At 35.4% G+C, this 17,500-nt stretch overlaps 1 protein-coding gene across 1 annotated transcript in view; it reads left to right on the forward strand.

The window, feature by feature from the left end:
* Window positions 1–17,500, forward strand: part of LOC133609905 (dual specificity calcium/calmodulin-dependent 3',5'-cyclic nucleotide phosphodiesterase 1C-like) — a 72,950-nt gene that overhangs the window by 24,607 nt on the left and 30,843 nt on the right. The window contains exons 6-11 of the mRNA XM_061965957.1: window positions 796–916; window positions 1,844–2,013; window positions 2,894–2,960; window positions 6,590–6,706; window positions 11,194–11,334; window positions 14,370–14,470. Of these exons, the coding sequence (XP_061821941.1) occupies window positions 796–916; window positions 1,844–2,013; window positions 2,894–2,960; window positions 6,590–6,706; window positions 11,194–11,334; window positions 14,370–14,470 (717 nt within the window). The remainder of the gene's footprint in view (window positions 1–795; window positions 917–1,843; window positions 2,014–2,893; window positions 2,961–6,589; window positions 6,707–11,193; window positions 11,335–14,369; window positions 14,471–17,500) is intronic.

Genomic DNA, 17,500 nt, shown 5'->3' on the forward strand with positions numbered 1-17,500 from the left:
AATAATAATGTATGGATGAATATTACAGTAATAATAATGTATAGATGAATATTACAGTAATAATAATGTATTGCGTCATATTACAGTAATAATAATGTATGGATGAATATTACAGTAATAATGTGTGGATGAATATTACAGTAATAATAATGTATGGATGAATATTACAGTAATAATAATGTATGGATGAATATTACAGTAATAATAATGTATTGAGTAATATTACAGTAATAATACTGTATGTATGAATATTACAGTAATAATGTGTGGATGAATATTACAGTAATAACGTGTGGATGAATATTACAGTAATAATAATGTATGGATGAATATTACAGTAATAATAATGTGTTGTGAATATTACATTAATAATAATGTATTGAGTAATATTACAGTAATAATAATGTATTGAGTAATATTACAGTAATAATAATGTGTTGTGAATATTACAGTAATAATGTGTTGAGTAATATTACAGTAATAATAATGTATGGATGAATATTACAGTAATAATAATGTATGGATGAATATTACAGTAATAATAATGTATTGAGTAATATTACAGTAATAATAATGTATTGAGTAATATTACAGTAATAATAATGTATGGATGAATATTACAGTAATAATAATGTATTGAGTAATATTACAGTAATAATAATGTATTAAGTAATATTACAGTAGTAATAATGTATTGAGTAATATTACAGTAATAATAATGTGTTGTGAATATTACAGTAATAATAATGTATGGATGAATATTACAGTAATAATAATGTGTTGTGAATATTACAGATTACGGTGTCTGGTGCAGCAGCTGGAACGAGGCCAAGCATCAATGGCGGACTTGAAGAACAATCTAGAAAACGCAGCTTCAGTCCTTGAAAGTTTGTACTTTCAGGAAAACAGGAAAGTTGTTTGAAAATATCATAAACTTGTGATATATCATACAGGTGTGTCTATATTATCATACAGGTGCGTCTATATTATCATACAGGTGTGTCTATATTATCATACAGGTGCGTGTATATTATCATACAGGTGCGTCTATATTATCATACAGGTGTGTCTATATTATCATACAGGTGCGTGTATATTATCATACAGGTGCGTCTATATTATCATACAGGTGCGTCTATATTATCATACAGGTGTGTCTATATTATCATACAGGTGCGTGTATATTATCATACAGGTGTGTCTATATTATCATACAGGTGCGTGTATATTATCATACAGGTGTGTATATTATTATACAGGTGCGTCTATATTATCATACAGGTGCGTGTATATTATCATACAGGTGCGTGTATATTATCATACAGGTGCGTCTATATTATCATACAGGTGCGTGTATATTATCATACAGGTGTGTCTATATTATCATACAGGTGTGTCTATATTATCATACAGGTGCGTGTATATTATCATACAGGTGTGTCTCTAATATCATACAGGTGTGTCTATATTATCATACAGGTGCGTGTATATTATCATACAGGTGTGTCTATAATATCATACAGGTGTGTCTATATTATCATACAGGTGTGTCTATATTATCATACAGGTGTGTGTATATTATCATACAGGTGTGTCTATATTATCATACAGGTGCGTGTATATTATCATACAGGTGTGTGTATATTATCATACAGGTGCGTCTATATTATCATACAGGTGTGTCTATATTATCATACAGGTGTGTCTATATTATCATACAGGTGCGTGTATATTATCATACAGGTGCGTGTATATTATCATACAGGTGCGTGTATATAATCATACAGGTGTGTGTGTGTGTATTATCATCCAGGTGTGTTTGTCGTTCAGGCGTGTGTCGGAGCAAGAGGACGAGCTGAGTGAGATCCAATCAGAGACAGTTCCATCAGAGGTCCGTGATTGGCTGGCGTCCACATTCACGCGGCAGAGGTGTCGCATGCTGCGGAGATTTGAGGACAAACCTCGCTTCCGCAGCATCGTGTACGCTGTGCAGGCGGGCATCTTTGTGGACAGGTGAGCTCACTGCTTATGTCACTCACCTGCTTGTCTGGCATCTTTGTGGACAGGTGAGCTCACTGCTTGTGTCACTCACCTGCTTGTCTGGCATCTTTGTGGACAGGTGAGCTCACTGCTTATGTCACTCATCTGCTTGTCTGGGATGGAGCAGGAGGGGGCTAGGATAGGTCCTGCCACTCACTTATTGACATTTGACATGCACTTCTGCACACAATAGGAGGAAAGATTGTGGGGCCCCTACCCACAGCGCATGTAGAGGCCCCTAAGCACAGTCTATGTAGGGGCCCCTACACACAGTGCATGTAGAGGCCCCTAAGCACAGTCTATGTAGGGGCCCCTACACACAGTGCATGTAGAGGCCCCTAAGCACAGTCTATGTAGGGGCCCCTACACACAGTGCATGTAGAGGCCCCTAAGCACAGTCTATGTAGGGGCCCCTACACACAGCGCATGTAGAGGCCCCTAAGCACAGTCTATGTAGGGGCCCCTACACACAGTGCATGTAGAGGCCCCTAAGCACAGTCTATGTAGGGGCCCCTACACACAGTGCATGTAGAGGCCCCTAAGCACAGTCTATGTAGGGGCCCCTACACACAGCGCAAGTAGAAATAGTTGAAAATCAGTGAGGACTGACTCAAATGATGATCGTGTTGTTTATATAAGAAAACAACAACAACAATAACAAAGATGTTTATGTGTGTGTGACACAGGATGTATAGAAGAAAACAACAACAATAACAAAGATGTTTATGTGTGTGAGACAGGATGTATAGAAGAAAACAACAACAACAATAACAAAGATGTTTATGTGTGTGACACAGGATGTATAGAAGAAAACAACAACAACAACAAAGATGTTTATGTGTGTGTGACACAGGATGTATAGAAGATCGTCCAACATGGTGGACCTGAGTTACCCTCCAGATGTCATCGCTGTACTAAAAGTAACACGTTTGCTATCATAATCAATCAATAATCAATATTTGTTTACATGGCTTTCTTCACTTTGTGAATATTTACTGTTTATTTCGATATTTGACACTTAATGTTCATTTATGTCAGCCCTCACATCCATGTGCTTATTTCACTCAGTGAGGAGTCTAATCATGTTATTAATAATCACATGATAATGTTATTGTGAGTAGTAATAATAATGTTGATAACACTAATAGTAATAATAATAATAACACTAATAGTAGTAATAATAATGTTGATAACACTAATAGTAGTAATAATAATGTTGATAACACTAATAGTAATAATAATAATAACACTAATAGTAGTAATAATAATAATGATAACACTAAAAGTAGTAATAATAATGTTGATAACACTAATAGTAGTAATAATAATAATGATAACACTAATAGTAGTAATAATAATAATGATAACACTAATAGTAGTAATAATAATAATGATAATACTAATTGTAGTAATAATAATGTTGATAACACTAATAGTAGTAATAATAATGTTGATAACACTCATAGTAGTAATAATAATAATGATAACACTAAAAGTAGTAATAATAATGATAACACTAATAGTAGTAATAATAATGTTGATAACACTAATAGTAATAATAATAATGATAACACTAATAGTAATAATAATAATAATAATGATAACACTAATAGTAGTAATAATAATGTTGATAACACTAATAGTAGTAATAATAATAATGATAACACTAATAGTAGTAATAATAATGTTGATAACACTCATAGTAGTAATAATAATGTTGATAACACTAATAGCAGTAATAATAATAATGATAACACTAAAAGTAGTAATAATAATGTTGATAACACTAATAGTAGTAATAATAATAATACTAATAGTAGTAATAATAATGTTGATAACACTAATAGTAGTAATAATAATGATAATACTAATTGTAGTAATAATAATGTTGATAACACTAATAGTAGTAATAATAATGTTGATAACACTAATAGTAGTAATAATAATACTGATAATACTAATTGTAGTAATAATAATAATGTTGATAACACTAATAGTAATAATAATAATGATAACACTAATAGTAGTAATAATAATGTTGATAACACTAATAGTAGTAATAATAATAATGATAATACTAATTGTAGTAATAATAATGTTGATAATACTAATAGTAGTAATAATAATGTTGATAACATTAATAGTAGTAATAATAATACTGATAATACTAATTGTAGTAATAATAATGTTGATAACACTAATAGTAGTAATAATAATGTTGATAACACTAGTAGTAGTAATAATAATGGTGATAACACTCATAGTAGTAGTAATAATAATGATAATACTAATTGTAGTAATAATAATGTTGATAACACTAATAGTAGTAATAATAATGGTGATAACACTCATAGTAGTAATAATAATAATGATAATACTAATAGTAGTAATAATAATGTTGATAACACTAATAGTAGTAATAATAATAATGATAACACTAATAGTAGTAATAATAATAATGATAATACTAATTGTAGTAATAATAATGTTGATAACACTAATAGTAGTAATAATAATAATGATAACACTAATAGTAGTAATAATAATAATGATAACACTAATAGTAGTAATAATAATAATGATAATACTAATTGTAGTAATAATAATGTTGATAACACTAATAGTAGTAATAATAATGTTGATAACACTCATAGTAGTAATAATAATGTTGATAACACTAATAGTAATAATAATAATGATAACACTAATAGTAGTAATAATAATGTTGATAACACTAATAGTAATAATAATAATGATAACACTAATAGTAATAATAATAATAATAATGATAACACTAATAGTAGTAATAATAATAATAATGATAACACTAATAGTAGTAATAATAATGTTGATAACACTCATAGTAGTAATAATAATGTTGATAACACTAATAGTAGTAATAATAATAATGATAACACTAAAAGTAGTAATAATAATGTTGATAACACCAATAGTAGTAATAGTAATGTTGATAACACTAATAGTAGTAATAGTAATGTTGATAACACTAATAGTAATAATAATGATAATAATGATAGCACTAATATTAGTAATAATAATGTTGATAACACTAATAGTAATAATAATAATAATGATAACACTAAAAGTAGTAATAATAATGTTGATAACACCAATAGTAGTAATAGTAATGTTGATAACACTAATAGTAGTAATAGTAATGTTGATAACACTCATAGTAATAATAATGATAATAATGATAGCACTAATATTAGTAATAATAATAATGATAACACTAATAGTAGTAATAATAATGTTGATAACACTAATAGTAGTAATAATAATAATAATGATAACACTAATAGTAGTAATAATAATGTTGATAACACTAATAGTAGTAATAATAATAATAATGATAACACTAATAGTAGTAATAATAATAATAATGATAACACTAATAGTAGTAATAATAATGTTGATAACACTAATAGTAGTAATAATGATAATAATAATAATGATAAAACTAATAGTAGTAATAATAATATTGATAACACTAATAGTAGTAATAATAATAATAATGATGATGGTAATAATAATGATACTACTATTAATAAAATAGTAATACTACTATTGATGATAATAATGATAAGCAAAAGGTGAATGATAATGATATGGATAGTAATAATGATAGCAGTAATAATAATAATGACATATACTACTATTGATAATAATATAGTAATAATGATAGCAGTAATAATAATAATGACATATACTACTATTGATAATAATATAGTAATAATGATAGCAGTAATAATAATAATGACATATACTACTATTGATAATAATATAGTAATAATGATGATGATGTTTATAACAAAATAATGATAATACAAACAATATTGAAAATAATAATAAAGATGCTGATGGTAATAATAATTAATATAATAATATTGATACTACTATTAGTAAAGTAATAATGATTGTAATACTATTGATGATAAGAATAACTATAATAATATGGATAGTTATAACGGTAGCGATAATAATGATAATATAGTAATAACATTGATACCACTATTATTAATAATAATGATAATGATGTTAATATGATAACATTACAGTAATTATAATATTAGTTCTAGTAATAATAATCATAATAATCAGTTCTTTACAAGGTGAAACATCATTAACATGTTTTACAGGTAAAAGGTGTGAATATTTGTGTATGAAACATGTGATCAATTATATGTTATAATATTATATGTACAGTATATAATGTAATATGTACAGCATATTTTGTCATTGTAATGTAATATAATATGTACAATATATAATATAAATAATATAATATGTATAGTATATAGTGTAATATAACATGTACAGTATATAATGTAATATGTACAGTATATAATATAATATGATGTGTACAGTATATATAGTAATATGATATTGTGTTGCAGCATGTGGACAGCTGTACAGTATATAATATAATATAATATGAGGTGTACAGTATATAATATGAGGTGTACAGTATATAATATAATGTGAGGTGTACAGTATGTACAGTATATAATATAATATGATGTTGCAGCATGTGGACAGCTGGTCGTTTGACGTGTTTGCCCTGAACGTAGCCAGTGGAGATCACGCTCTGAAGTTCATCTTCTATGAGCTTCTCACCAGATATGACTTGATCACACGCTTCAAGGTGAGATATCATTATTTCTTACGTCTCTATATTGTCACTATGCTGTGCTATTGTCTGCTTAGCTGCTGTGTAGCTGCCAGCACGTTTACCTTCTGTCAATGACTGCAGTAAAATAGAAGGAATTGTTTCTTTATTGGAGGACATTTACATGTAAACACGCTTGTATCGCACATGATATCACACACAAATAAACACTGCAGGACTGCTTGTATCGCACGTGATATCAGACACAAGTAAACATGCTTGTATTGCACATGATATCAAACACAAGTAAACAAACTGCAGGACTGCTTGTATCGCACATGATATCTCACACAAGTAAACACGCTGCAGGACTGCTTGTATCGCACATGATATCACACACAAGTAAACACGCTGCAGGACTGCTTGTATCGCACATGATATCACACACAAGTAAACATGCTGCAGGACTGCTTGTATCGCACATGATATAACACACAAGTTAATATGCTTGTATCACACATGATATCAAACACAAGTAAACACACTGCGGGACTGCTTGTATTGTACATGATATCACACACAAGTAAACATGCTGCAGGATTGCTTGTATCGCACATGATATCCCACACAAGTAAACACGCTGCAGGATTGCTTGTATCGCACATGATGTCACACACAAGTAAAACACGCTGCAGGACTGCTTGTATCGCACATGATATCACACACACAAATAAACACGCTGCGGGACTGCTTGTATCGCACATGATATCACACACAAGTAAACATGCTGCGGGACTGCTTGTATCGCACATGATATCCCACACAAGTAAACACGCTGCGGGACTGCTTGTATTGCACATGATATCACACACAAGTAAACACGCTGCAGGACTGCTTGTATCGCACATGATATCACACACAAGTAAACACGCTGCAGGACTGCTTGTATCGCACATGATATCACACACAAGTAAGCACGCTGCAGGACTGCTTGTATCGCACATGATATCTCACACAAGTAAACACGCTGCAGGACTGCTTGTATCGCACATGATATCACACACAAGTAAACACGCTGCAGGACTGCTTGTATCGCACATGATATCACACACAAGTAAACACGCTGCAGGACTGCTTGTATCGCACATGATATCACACACAAGTAAACACGCTGCAGGACTGCTTGTATCGCACATGATATCACACACAAATAAACACTGCAGGACTGCTTGTATCGCACATGATATCACACACAAGTAAACACGCTGCAGGACTGCTTGTATCGCACATGATATCACACACAAGTAAACATGCTGCAGGACTGCTTGTATCGCACATGATATCAAACACAAGTAAACAAACTGCAGGACTGCTTGTATCGCACATGATATCAAACACAAGTAAACAAACTGCAGGACTGCTTGTATCGCACATGATATCACGCACACGTAAACACGCTGCAGAACTGCTTGTATCGTACATGATATCCCACACAAGTAAACACGCTGCAGGACTGATTGCATCGCACATGATATCACACACAAGTAAATATGCTGCAGGACTGCTTGTATCGCACATGATATCCCACACAAGTTAATATGCTTGTATCACACATGATATCAAACACAAGTAAACACGCTGCAGGACTGCTTGTATCGCACATGATATCACACACAAATAAACACTGCAGGACTGCTTGTATCGCACATGATATCACACACACAAATAAACACGCTGCGGGACTGCTTGTATCGCACATGATATCACACACAAGTAAACATGCTGCGGGACTGCTTGTATCGCACATGATATCCCACACAAGTAAACACGCTGCGGGACTGCTTGTATTGCACATGATATCACACACAAGTAAACACGCTGCAGGACTGCTTGTATCGCACATGATATCACACACAAGTAAACACGCTGCAGGACTGCTTGTATCGCACATGATATCACACACAAGTAAGCACGCTGCAGGACTGCTTGTATCGCACATGATATCTCACACAAGTAAACACGCTGCAGGACTGCTTGTATCGCACATGATATCACACACAAGTAAACACGCTGCAGGACTGCTTGTATCGCACATGATATCACACACAAGTAAACACGCTGCAGGACTGCTTGTATCGCACATGATATCACACACAAGTAAACACGCTGCAGGACTGCTTGTATCGCACATGATATCACACACAAATAAACACTGCAGGACTGCTTGTATCGCACATGATATCACACACAAGTAAACACGCTGCAGGACTGCTTGTATCGCACATGATATCACACACAAGTAAACATGCTGCAGGACTGCTTGTATCGCACATGATATCACACACAAGTAAACACGCTGCAGGACTGCTTGTATCGCACATGATATCACACACAAGTAAATACAATGCAGGACTGCTTGTATCGCACATGATATCACACACAAGTAAACACACTGCAGAACTGCTTGTATCGCACATGATATCACACACAAGTAAGCACGCTGCAGGACTGCTTGTATCGCACATGATTTCACACACAAGTAAACACGCTGCAGGACTGCTTGCATCGCACATGATATCCCACACAAGTAAATATGCTTGTATCACACATGATATCAAACACAAGTAAACACACTGCAGGACTGCTTGTATCGCACATGATATCACACACAAGTAAACACGCTGCAGGACTGCTTGTATCGTACATGATATCACACACAAGTAAACACGCTGCAGGACTGCTTGTATCGCACATGACATCACACACAAGTAAACATGCTGCAGGACTGCTTGCATCGCACATGATATCACACACAAGTAAATATGCTGCGGGACTGCTTGTATCGCACATGATATCCCACACAAGTTAATATGCTTGTATCACACATGATATCACACACAAGTAAACACAATGCAGGACTGCTTGTATCGTACATGATATCCCACACAAGTAAATACAATGCAGGACTGCTTGTATCGCACATGATATCACACACAAGTAAACACACTGCAGAACTGCTTGTATCGTACATGATATCACACACAAGTAAACACGCTGCAGGACTGCTTGTATCGCACATGATATCACACACAAGTAAACACGCTGCAGGACTGCTTGTATCGCACATGATATCACACACAAGTAAGCACGCTGCAGGACTGCTTGTATTGCACATGATATCACACACAAGTAAACACGCTGCAGGACTGCTTGTATCGCACATGATATCCCACACAAGTAAACACGCTGCGGGACTGCTTGTATCGCACATGATATCACACACAAGTAAGCACGCTGCAGGACTGCTTGTATTGCACATGATATCACACACAAGTAAACACGCTGCAGGACTGCTTGTATCACACATGATATCAAACACAAGTAAACACACTGCAGGACTGCTTGTATCGCACATGATATCCCACACAAGTAAACACGCTGCAGGACTGCTTGTATCGCACATGATATCCCACACAAGTAAACACGCTGCAGGACTGCTTGTATCGCACATGATATCCCACACAAGTAAACACGCTGCGGGACTGCTTGTATCGCACATGATATCACACACAAGTAAGCACGCTGCAGGACTGCTTGCATCGCACATGATATCACACACAAGTAAATATGCTGCAGGACTGCTTGTATCGCACATGATATCCCACACAAGTTAATATGCTTGTATCACACATGATATCAAACACAAGTAAACACACTGCAGGACTGCTTGTATCGCACATGATATCACACACAAGTAAACACGCTGCGGGACTGCTTGTATCGCACATGATATCACACACAAGTAAACATGCTGCAGGACTGCTTGCATCGCACATGATATCCCACACAAGTTAATATGCTTGTATCACACATGATATCAAACACAAGTAAACGCACTGCAGGACTGCTTGTATCGCACATGATATCACACACAAGTAAACACGCTGCGGGACTGCTTGTATCGCACATGGTATCCCACACAAGTAAACACGCTGCGGGACTGCTTGTATCGCACATGATATCCCACACAAGTAAACACGCTGCAGGACTGCTTGTATCGCACATGATATCAAACACAAGTAAACACGCTGCGGGACTGTTTGTATTGCACATGATATCGCACACAAGTAAACACGCTGCAGTACTGCACATGATATCAACACAAGTAAACACAATGCAGTACTGCTTGTATCGCACATGATATCACACACAACTAAACACTCTGCAGGACTGCTTGTATCGCTCATGATACCACACACAAGTAAACGCGCTGCAGGACTGCTCGTATCGCACATGATACCACACACAAGTAAACACGCTGCAGGACTGCTTCTATCACACATGATATCACACACATAAACACGTTGCATGACTGCTTGTATCGCACATGATATCACACATTTGACATGCAAGTTGATACGATATGAACGAAACGAATGTCTGATATCAACATGGGATGGTAGACACCCCTATTATTATTATTATTATTTCCCCATTGTTGATGTGATTTTGTGATACGGCAGGTTCCTGTGTCAGCTGTGATATCGTTTGCTGAGTCACTGGAGGTGGGCTACAGCAAGAACAAGAACCCGTATCACAACCTGACTCATGCTGCTGACGTCACACAGACCATCCACTACCTGCTGCTCCACACTGGTATGTTGGTAAGTATCCACTACCTGCTGCTCCACACTGGTATGTTGGTAAGTATCCACTACCTGCTGCTCCACACTGGCATGTTGGTAAGTATCCACTACCTGCTGCTCCACACTGGCATGTTGGTAAGTATCCACTACCTGCTGCTCCATGTTGGTAAGTATCCACTATCTGCTGCTCCACACTGGCATGTTGGTAAGTATCCACTACCTGCTGCTCCACACTGGCATGTTGGTAAGTATCCACTACCTGCTGCTCCACACTGGCATGTTGGTAAGTATCCACTACCTGCTGCTCCACACTGGCATGTTGGTAAGTATCCACTACCTGCTGCTCCACACTGGCATGTTGGTAAGTATCCACTACCTGCTGCTCCACACTGGCATGTTGGTAAGTATCCACTACCTGCTGCTCCACACTGGCATGTTGGTAAGTATCCACTACCTGCTGCTCCACACTGGTATGTTGGTAAGTATCCACTACCTGCTGCTCCACACTGGCATGTTGGTAAGTATCCACTACCTGCTGCTCCACACTGGCATGTTGGTAAGTATCCACTACCTGCTGCTCCACACTGGCATGTTGGTAAGTATCCACTACCTGCTGCTCCACACTGGTATGTTGGTAAGTATCCACTACCTGCTGCTCCACACTGGCATGTTGGTAAGTATCCACTACCTGCTGCTTCACACTGGCATGTTGGTAAGTATCCACTACCTGCTGCTCCACACTGGTATGTTGGTAAGTATCCACTACCTGCTGCTCCACACTGGCATGTTGGTAAGTATCCACTACCTGCTGCTCCACACTGGCATGTTGGTAAGTATCCACTACCTGCTGCTCCACACTGGCATGTTGGTAAGTATCCACTACCTGCTGCTCCACACTGGCATGTTGGTAAGTATCCACTACCTGCTGCTCCACACTGGCATGTTGGTAAGTATCCACTACCTGCTGCTCCACACTGGCATGTTGGTAAGTATTAGTAGACACACCTTCTTGATTAGTAGTTGGTAAGTATTATTACGTCATTAATGCTAACAATGCAACAAATGATAACAATGATACTAATGCTAACATTGTTACTAATGCTAACAATGCTATTAATGCTAATCATTCTAACAGTGCTATTAATGCTAATAGTGCTATTAATGCTAATAAAGGTAAACATGATGTTAATGTTAACAATGCTACTAATGCTAAAAATGCTAAAATGCTACTAAAGCTAATAATGCTGCCAATGTTACTAATGCTAGTAATGCTACTAATACTATTAATGCTAATAGTGCTATTAATGCTAATAAAGATAAACATGATGTTAATGTTAACAATGCTACTAATGCTAAAAATGCCACTAATGCTAAAATGCTACTGAAGCTAATAATGCTGCCAATGTTACTAATGCTAGTAATGCTACTAATGCTATTAATGCTAATAGTGCTATTAATGCTAATAAAGATAAACATCATGTTAATGTTAACAATGCTACTAATGCTAAAAATGCCATTAATGCTACTAATGCTAAAATGCTACTAAAGCTAATAATGCTGCCAATGTTACTAATGCTAGTAATACTAGTAATACTATTAATGCTAATAGTGCTATTAATGCTAATAAAGATAAACATGATGTTAATGTTAACAATGCTACTAATGCTAAAAATGCCACTAATGCTAAAATGCTACTAAAGCTAATAATGCTGCCAATGTTACTAATGCTAGTAATGCTACTAATACTATTAATGCTAATAGTGCTATTAATGCTAATAAAGATAAACATGATGTTAATGTTAACAATGCTACTAATGCTAAAAATGCCACTAATGCTAAAATGCTACTAAAGCTAATAATGCTGCCAATGTTACTAATGCTAGTAATGCTAGTAATACTATTAATGCTAATAGTGCTATTAATGCTAATAAAGATAAACATGATGTTAATGTTAACAATGCTACTAATGCTAAAAATGCCACTAATGCTAAAATGCTACTAAAGCCAATAATGCTGCCAATGTTACTAATGCTAGTAATGCTACTAATACTATTAATGCTAATAGTGCTATTAATGCTAATAAAGATAAACATGATGTTAATGTTAACAATGCTACTAATGCTAAAAATGCCACTAATGCTAAAATGCTACTAAAGCTAATAATGCTGCCAATGTTACTAATGCTAGTAATGCTACTAATACTATTAATGCTAATAGTGCTATTAATGCTAATAAAGATAAACATGATGTTAATGTTAACAATGCTACTAATGCTAAAAATGCCACTAATGCTAAAATGCTACTAAAGCTAATAATGTTGCCAATGTTACTAATGCTAGTAATGCTAGTAATACTAAATCACCACTAATGCTAACAATGCTATTAATGCTAATAATTCTAACAATGCTATTAATGCTAATAGTGCTATTAATGCTAATAAAGATAAACATGATGTTAATGTTAACAATGCTAAAAATGCCACTAATGCTAAAATGCTACTAAAGCTAATAATGCTGCCAATGTTACTAATGCTAGTAATACTACTAATACTATTAATGCTAATAGTGCTATTAATGCTAATAAAGGTAAACATGATGTTAATGTTAACAATGCTACTAATGCTAAAAATGCCACTAATGCTAAAATGCTACTAAAGCTAATAATGCTGCCAATGTTACTAATGCTAGTAATGCTACTAATACTATTAATGCTAGTAGTGCTATTAATGCTAATAAAGATAAACATGATGTTAATGTTAACAATGCTACTAATGCTAAAAATGCCACTAATGCTAAAATGCTACTAAAGCTAATAATGCTGCCAATGTTACTAATGCTAGTAATGCTAGTAATACTAAATCACCACTAATGACAACAATGCTATTAATGCTAACAGTGATATTAATTCTAACAATGCTAGCAGTGTTATTAATGCTAAAAATACTATGAATGCTAACAATGTCAATAATGCTCACAATGCTATTAATGCTAGAAATGTTAAGAATGCTAAAAATGACACTAGCGCTAACGATGCTAATACGTTTTGTGTTTCAGCACTGGCTAACTGAGCTGGAGATATTTTCCATCCTGTTTGCAGCAGCCATCCACGACTACGAACACACGGGAACCACCAACAACTTCCATATCCAGACCAGGTCACTTGCGGGTTACTTCCTGTCCAGCGCTCTTACTTTGTTCCACTTCCTGTGTTGCTTGCATGTTTCAGCCACTCGACCTCTGGTCCGAGCGCTGGTTCCCTCAGCTTCTCCTGTCTGACAGTTTAGCCGCACATCACCTGCCTTCTCTGCATCTCGGGGTCCTGCTACCATTAGTGCTTCTAATCTCTACTCGTTGTGTGTATAAAATACACCAATCTAACCACCGCAGTCAAGACAATATTTTGTGTTTTTGCCATAAAAAAATCAAAGTTTTCTTTGACAAAAAGGGCTTAAAAACACAAAACATTAAAAACTAAATAATAAAAACGTATAATTGACGAATATATCTGGAGATTTAACCCTTGACAGTTAAAAAAAAAAAATGTATGACTTATTTTGAAATATTTTATGAGTGGGACCGTTTTGGATGCTCAAGAATTTTGGTGTTTTTTATTTATTTATTTTAAACTGTCATTGCTCAAAAATAATCAAGAATGTTGTTATGAATGATTGACATATTTAAGGCTCCAAACACGTCATATCAAATATTACACTTTGAAATATTTTTTTGGGGAAAATATTGCATATTTTGTATGCTTGCAATATAAAAAAAAAAATCAAATGTTATTTGACAAAAAGGGCATAACACAAACAAAACCAAAGTAACAAAAAAATAATAATAATAATAATAAAAACTTGTAATGGACAGATATATCTGAAGTTGATTTAGATGCTTAATCGATGAAAGTAAAAAAAATTAATGACTTATTTTGAACACTTTTATGAGTGGGATCTTTTTGGATCCCCAAGAATTTTAGTAGATTTTTTTTTTAATTTAAACTGTCATTGCTTAAAAATGTATAATGAATCCAAATCAATGTTATGAATAATTCAACTATTTGGGCTCCAATGACTTCACATCAAATATTACACTTGGGGGGAAATATTGCGTTTTTTGTGTTTTGGTAAAAAAAAAAAAGTTGTAATTTTATTTGAACAAAAAAGGAGTACAACTTAAAAAAAAAAAATATGTCATGACTTGGTCCGGGGGTGTGTGCTTTTCCAGGATGCAACGGAAAGTTGGCTCGTGCGAGACGGGAATGAAGGTACATGATTTATTATTATCAAAAAAAAAGGAATAAATGAAAGCGCGCACAGTGGCGGAGAATAAACTATGAAACCAAAAGACTATAGCAAAAAAGTACAAACAAAAAACATACGCACAATGGCGGAGAACAAACCATGAAACCAAAAAGACTATAAATATGGAACAAAAACTTACTTGGCTTGGACAAAAGTAGTTGTTTGAGGAATTGACATGAAAAGAAGTATCAGGCATGAACAGAGCATAAATGTGTTGAGGTCGTCAGGACGAACAACAGAAAATGAATGAACTTAAATACTATGGACATGATTAGTGAAAGCAGGTGCGTGACTCAAAACGTTAAACAGGTGCGTGACGTGACAGGTGAAAACTAATGGTTGCTATGGTGACCAGACAAGGGAGACAGAAACTAAACAAAACATGACTTAAAACAAAACATGATAATACAAACATGACAAAATATATATATATATATATATATATTTGTGTGGGAAAAAAATCACAAGACTATTTCATCTCTACAGGCCTGTTTCATGAGGGGGGGTACCCTCAATCATCAGGAGATTTTAATGGGAGCATTCGCATACCATGGTTTATATAGGGCACAGAGTGGGTGGGTACAGGCTGGCGTAGGGGCGTGGCGATTGGCTCATGTGTTACCTAGGAGGTGTTTCCGTCTGTGGCGGCATGCTGATACAATTTCGCTGCGCTTGTTGAGGGATGACAGGTCTGGACGGTAAATAATAAACAGTTTCTCTTTCAAGCATAGGTTGCATCTTTTGTTACCACTATTGTAAGGTGTGCTGGATGCAAGAATTTGCCATGTTATTGAATATTCAACATTATTGTCTTTGAGGTCCCAAATGTGTTTGCTGAGTTCTGTGGTATTCCGTAGGTTTTGGTTCCTGAAAGAAGCCTTGTGATTGTTCCATCTGGTTTTGAATTCTCCCTCGGTTAATCCTACATATGTGTCGGATGTGTTAATGTCCTTGCGTGTTACCTTAGATTGGTAGACAACTGATGTTTGTAAGCACCCCCCGTTGAGAGGGCAATCAGGTTTCTTGCGGCAGTTACAGCCTTTGTTGGTTTTGGGGTCGCTCTGTCCGGGGGCCGACGGCTCATTTGCAATTGTTTTGTTGTGGTTTGAGATAATTTGTCGTATATTGTTCATACAGCTGTAGCTCAATTTAATGTTGTTCTTGTTGAATACTTTTCTTAGGGTGTTGCCTTTGGGAAAGTGTTTGTCAATCAGAGTGAGGAATTTGGGGCCAATGTTGGTTGAGACGTTTTTGCTGTATGGGGGGTTGTACCAGATGATGTTGTTTCGTTTTCTGTTCTTTTTCGGTTGGTTTCCTGGCGTGGGTTCATAGGTGAGGGTGAAATTGTATCCGCTTTCATCAAGGGCTTTTTGGTACGGGGGGGTTGCTTGGTCAAATTCAGCTTTGCTAGATGACAGCATCGATAGCCTTTTATTAATTCCGGTAGGTATTCTTTTCGTGGTGGTTGGTGGGTGGTTGCTGTCATGGTGCACGTATTGGAGTGTTGTGTTGGATTTCGTGAATGGTTGGTAGCTGTTATTTCTCAGGTTGAAAGTGACTTCGAGGAAGTTGACGGTTTGCTTGTTGGCTTCAATCGTGATCCGTAGGCCGTTCTCTTTGAAAATTTGGCATATGCGCTTCTTGGTATTCTCACTGCTCCTTGGCGAGGCGCGACACACTGCCAGTCCGTCATCACGGTAAATACCAAGGTTCAGGTTGAGGCTTCTCAACTTCCTCGACGTCACTTTCAACCTGAGAAATAACAGCTACCAACCATTCACGAAATCCAACACAACACTCCAATACGTGCACCATGACAGCAACCACCCACCCACCTCCACGAAAAGAATACCTACCGGAATTAATAAAAGGCTATCGATGCTG

Source organism: Nerophis lumbriciformis, linkage group LG07 (assembly GCF_033978685.3).
Source record: "Nerophis lumbriciformis linkage group LG07, RoL_Nlum_v2.1, whole genome shotgun sequence".
NCBI classification, from domain to species: domain Eukaryota; kingdom Metazoa; phylum Chordata; class Actinopteri; order Syngnathiformes; family Syngnathidae; genus Nerophis; species Nerophis lumbriciformis.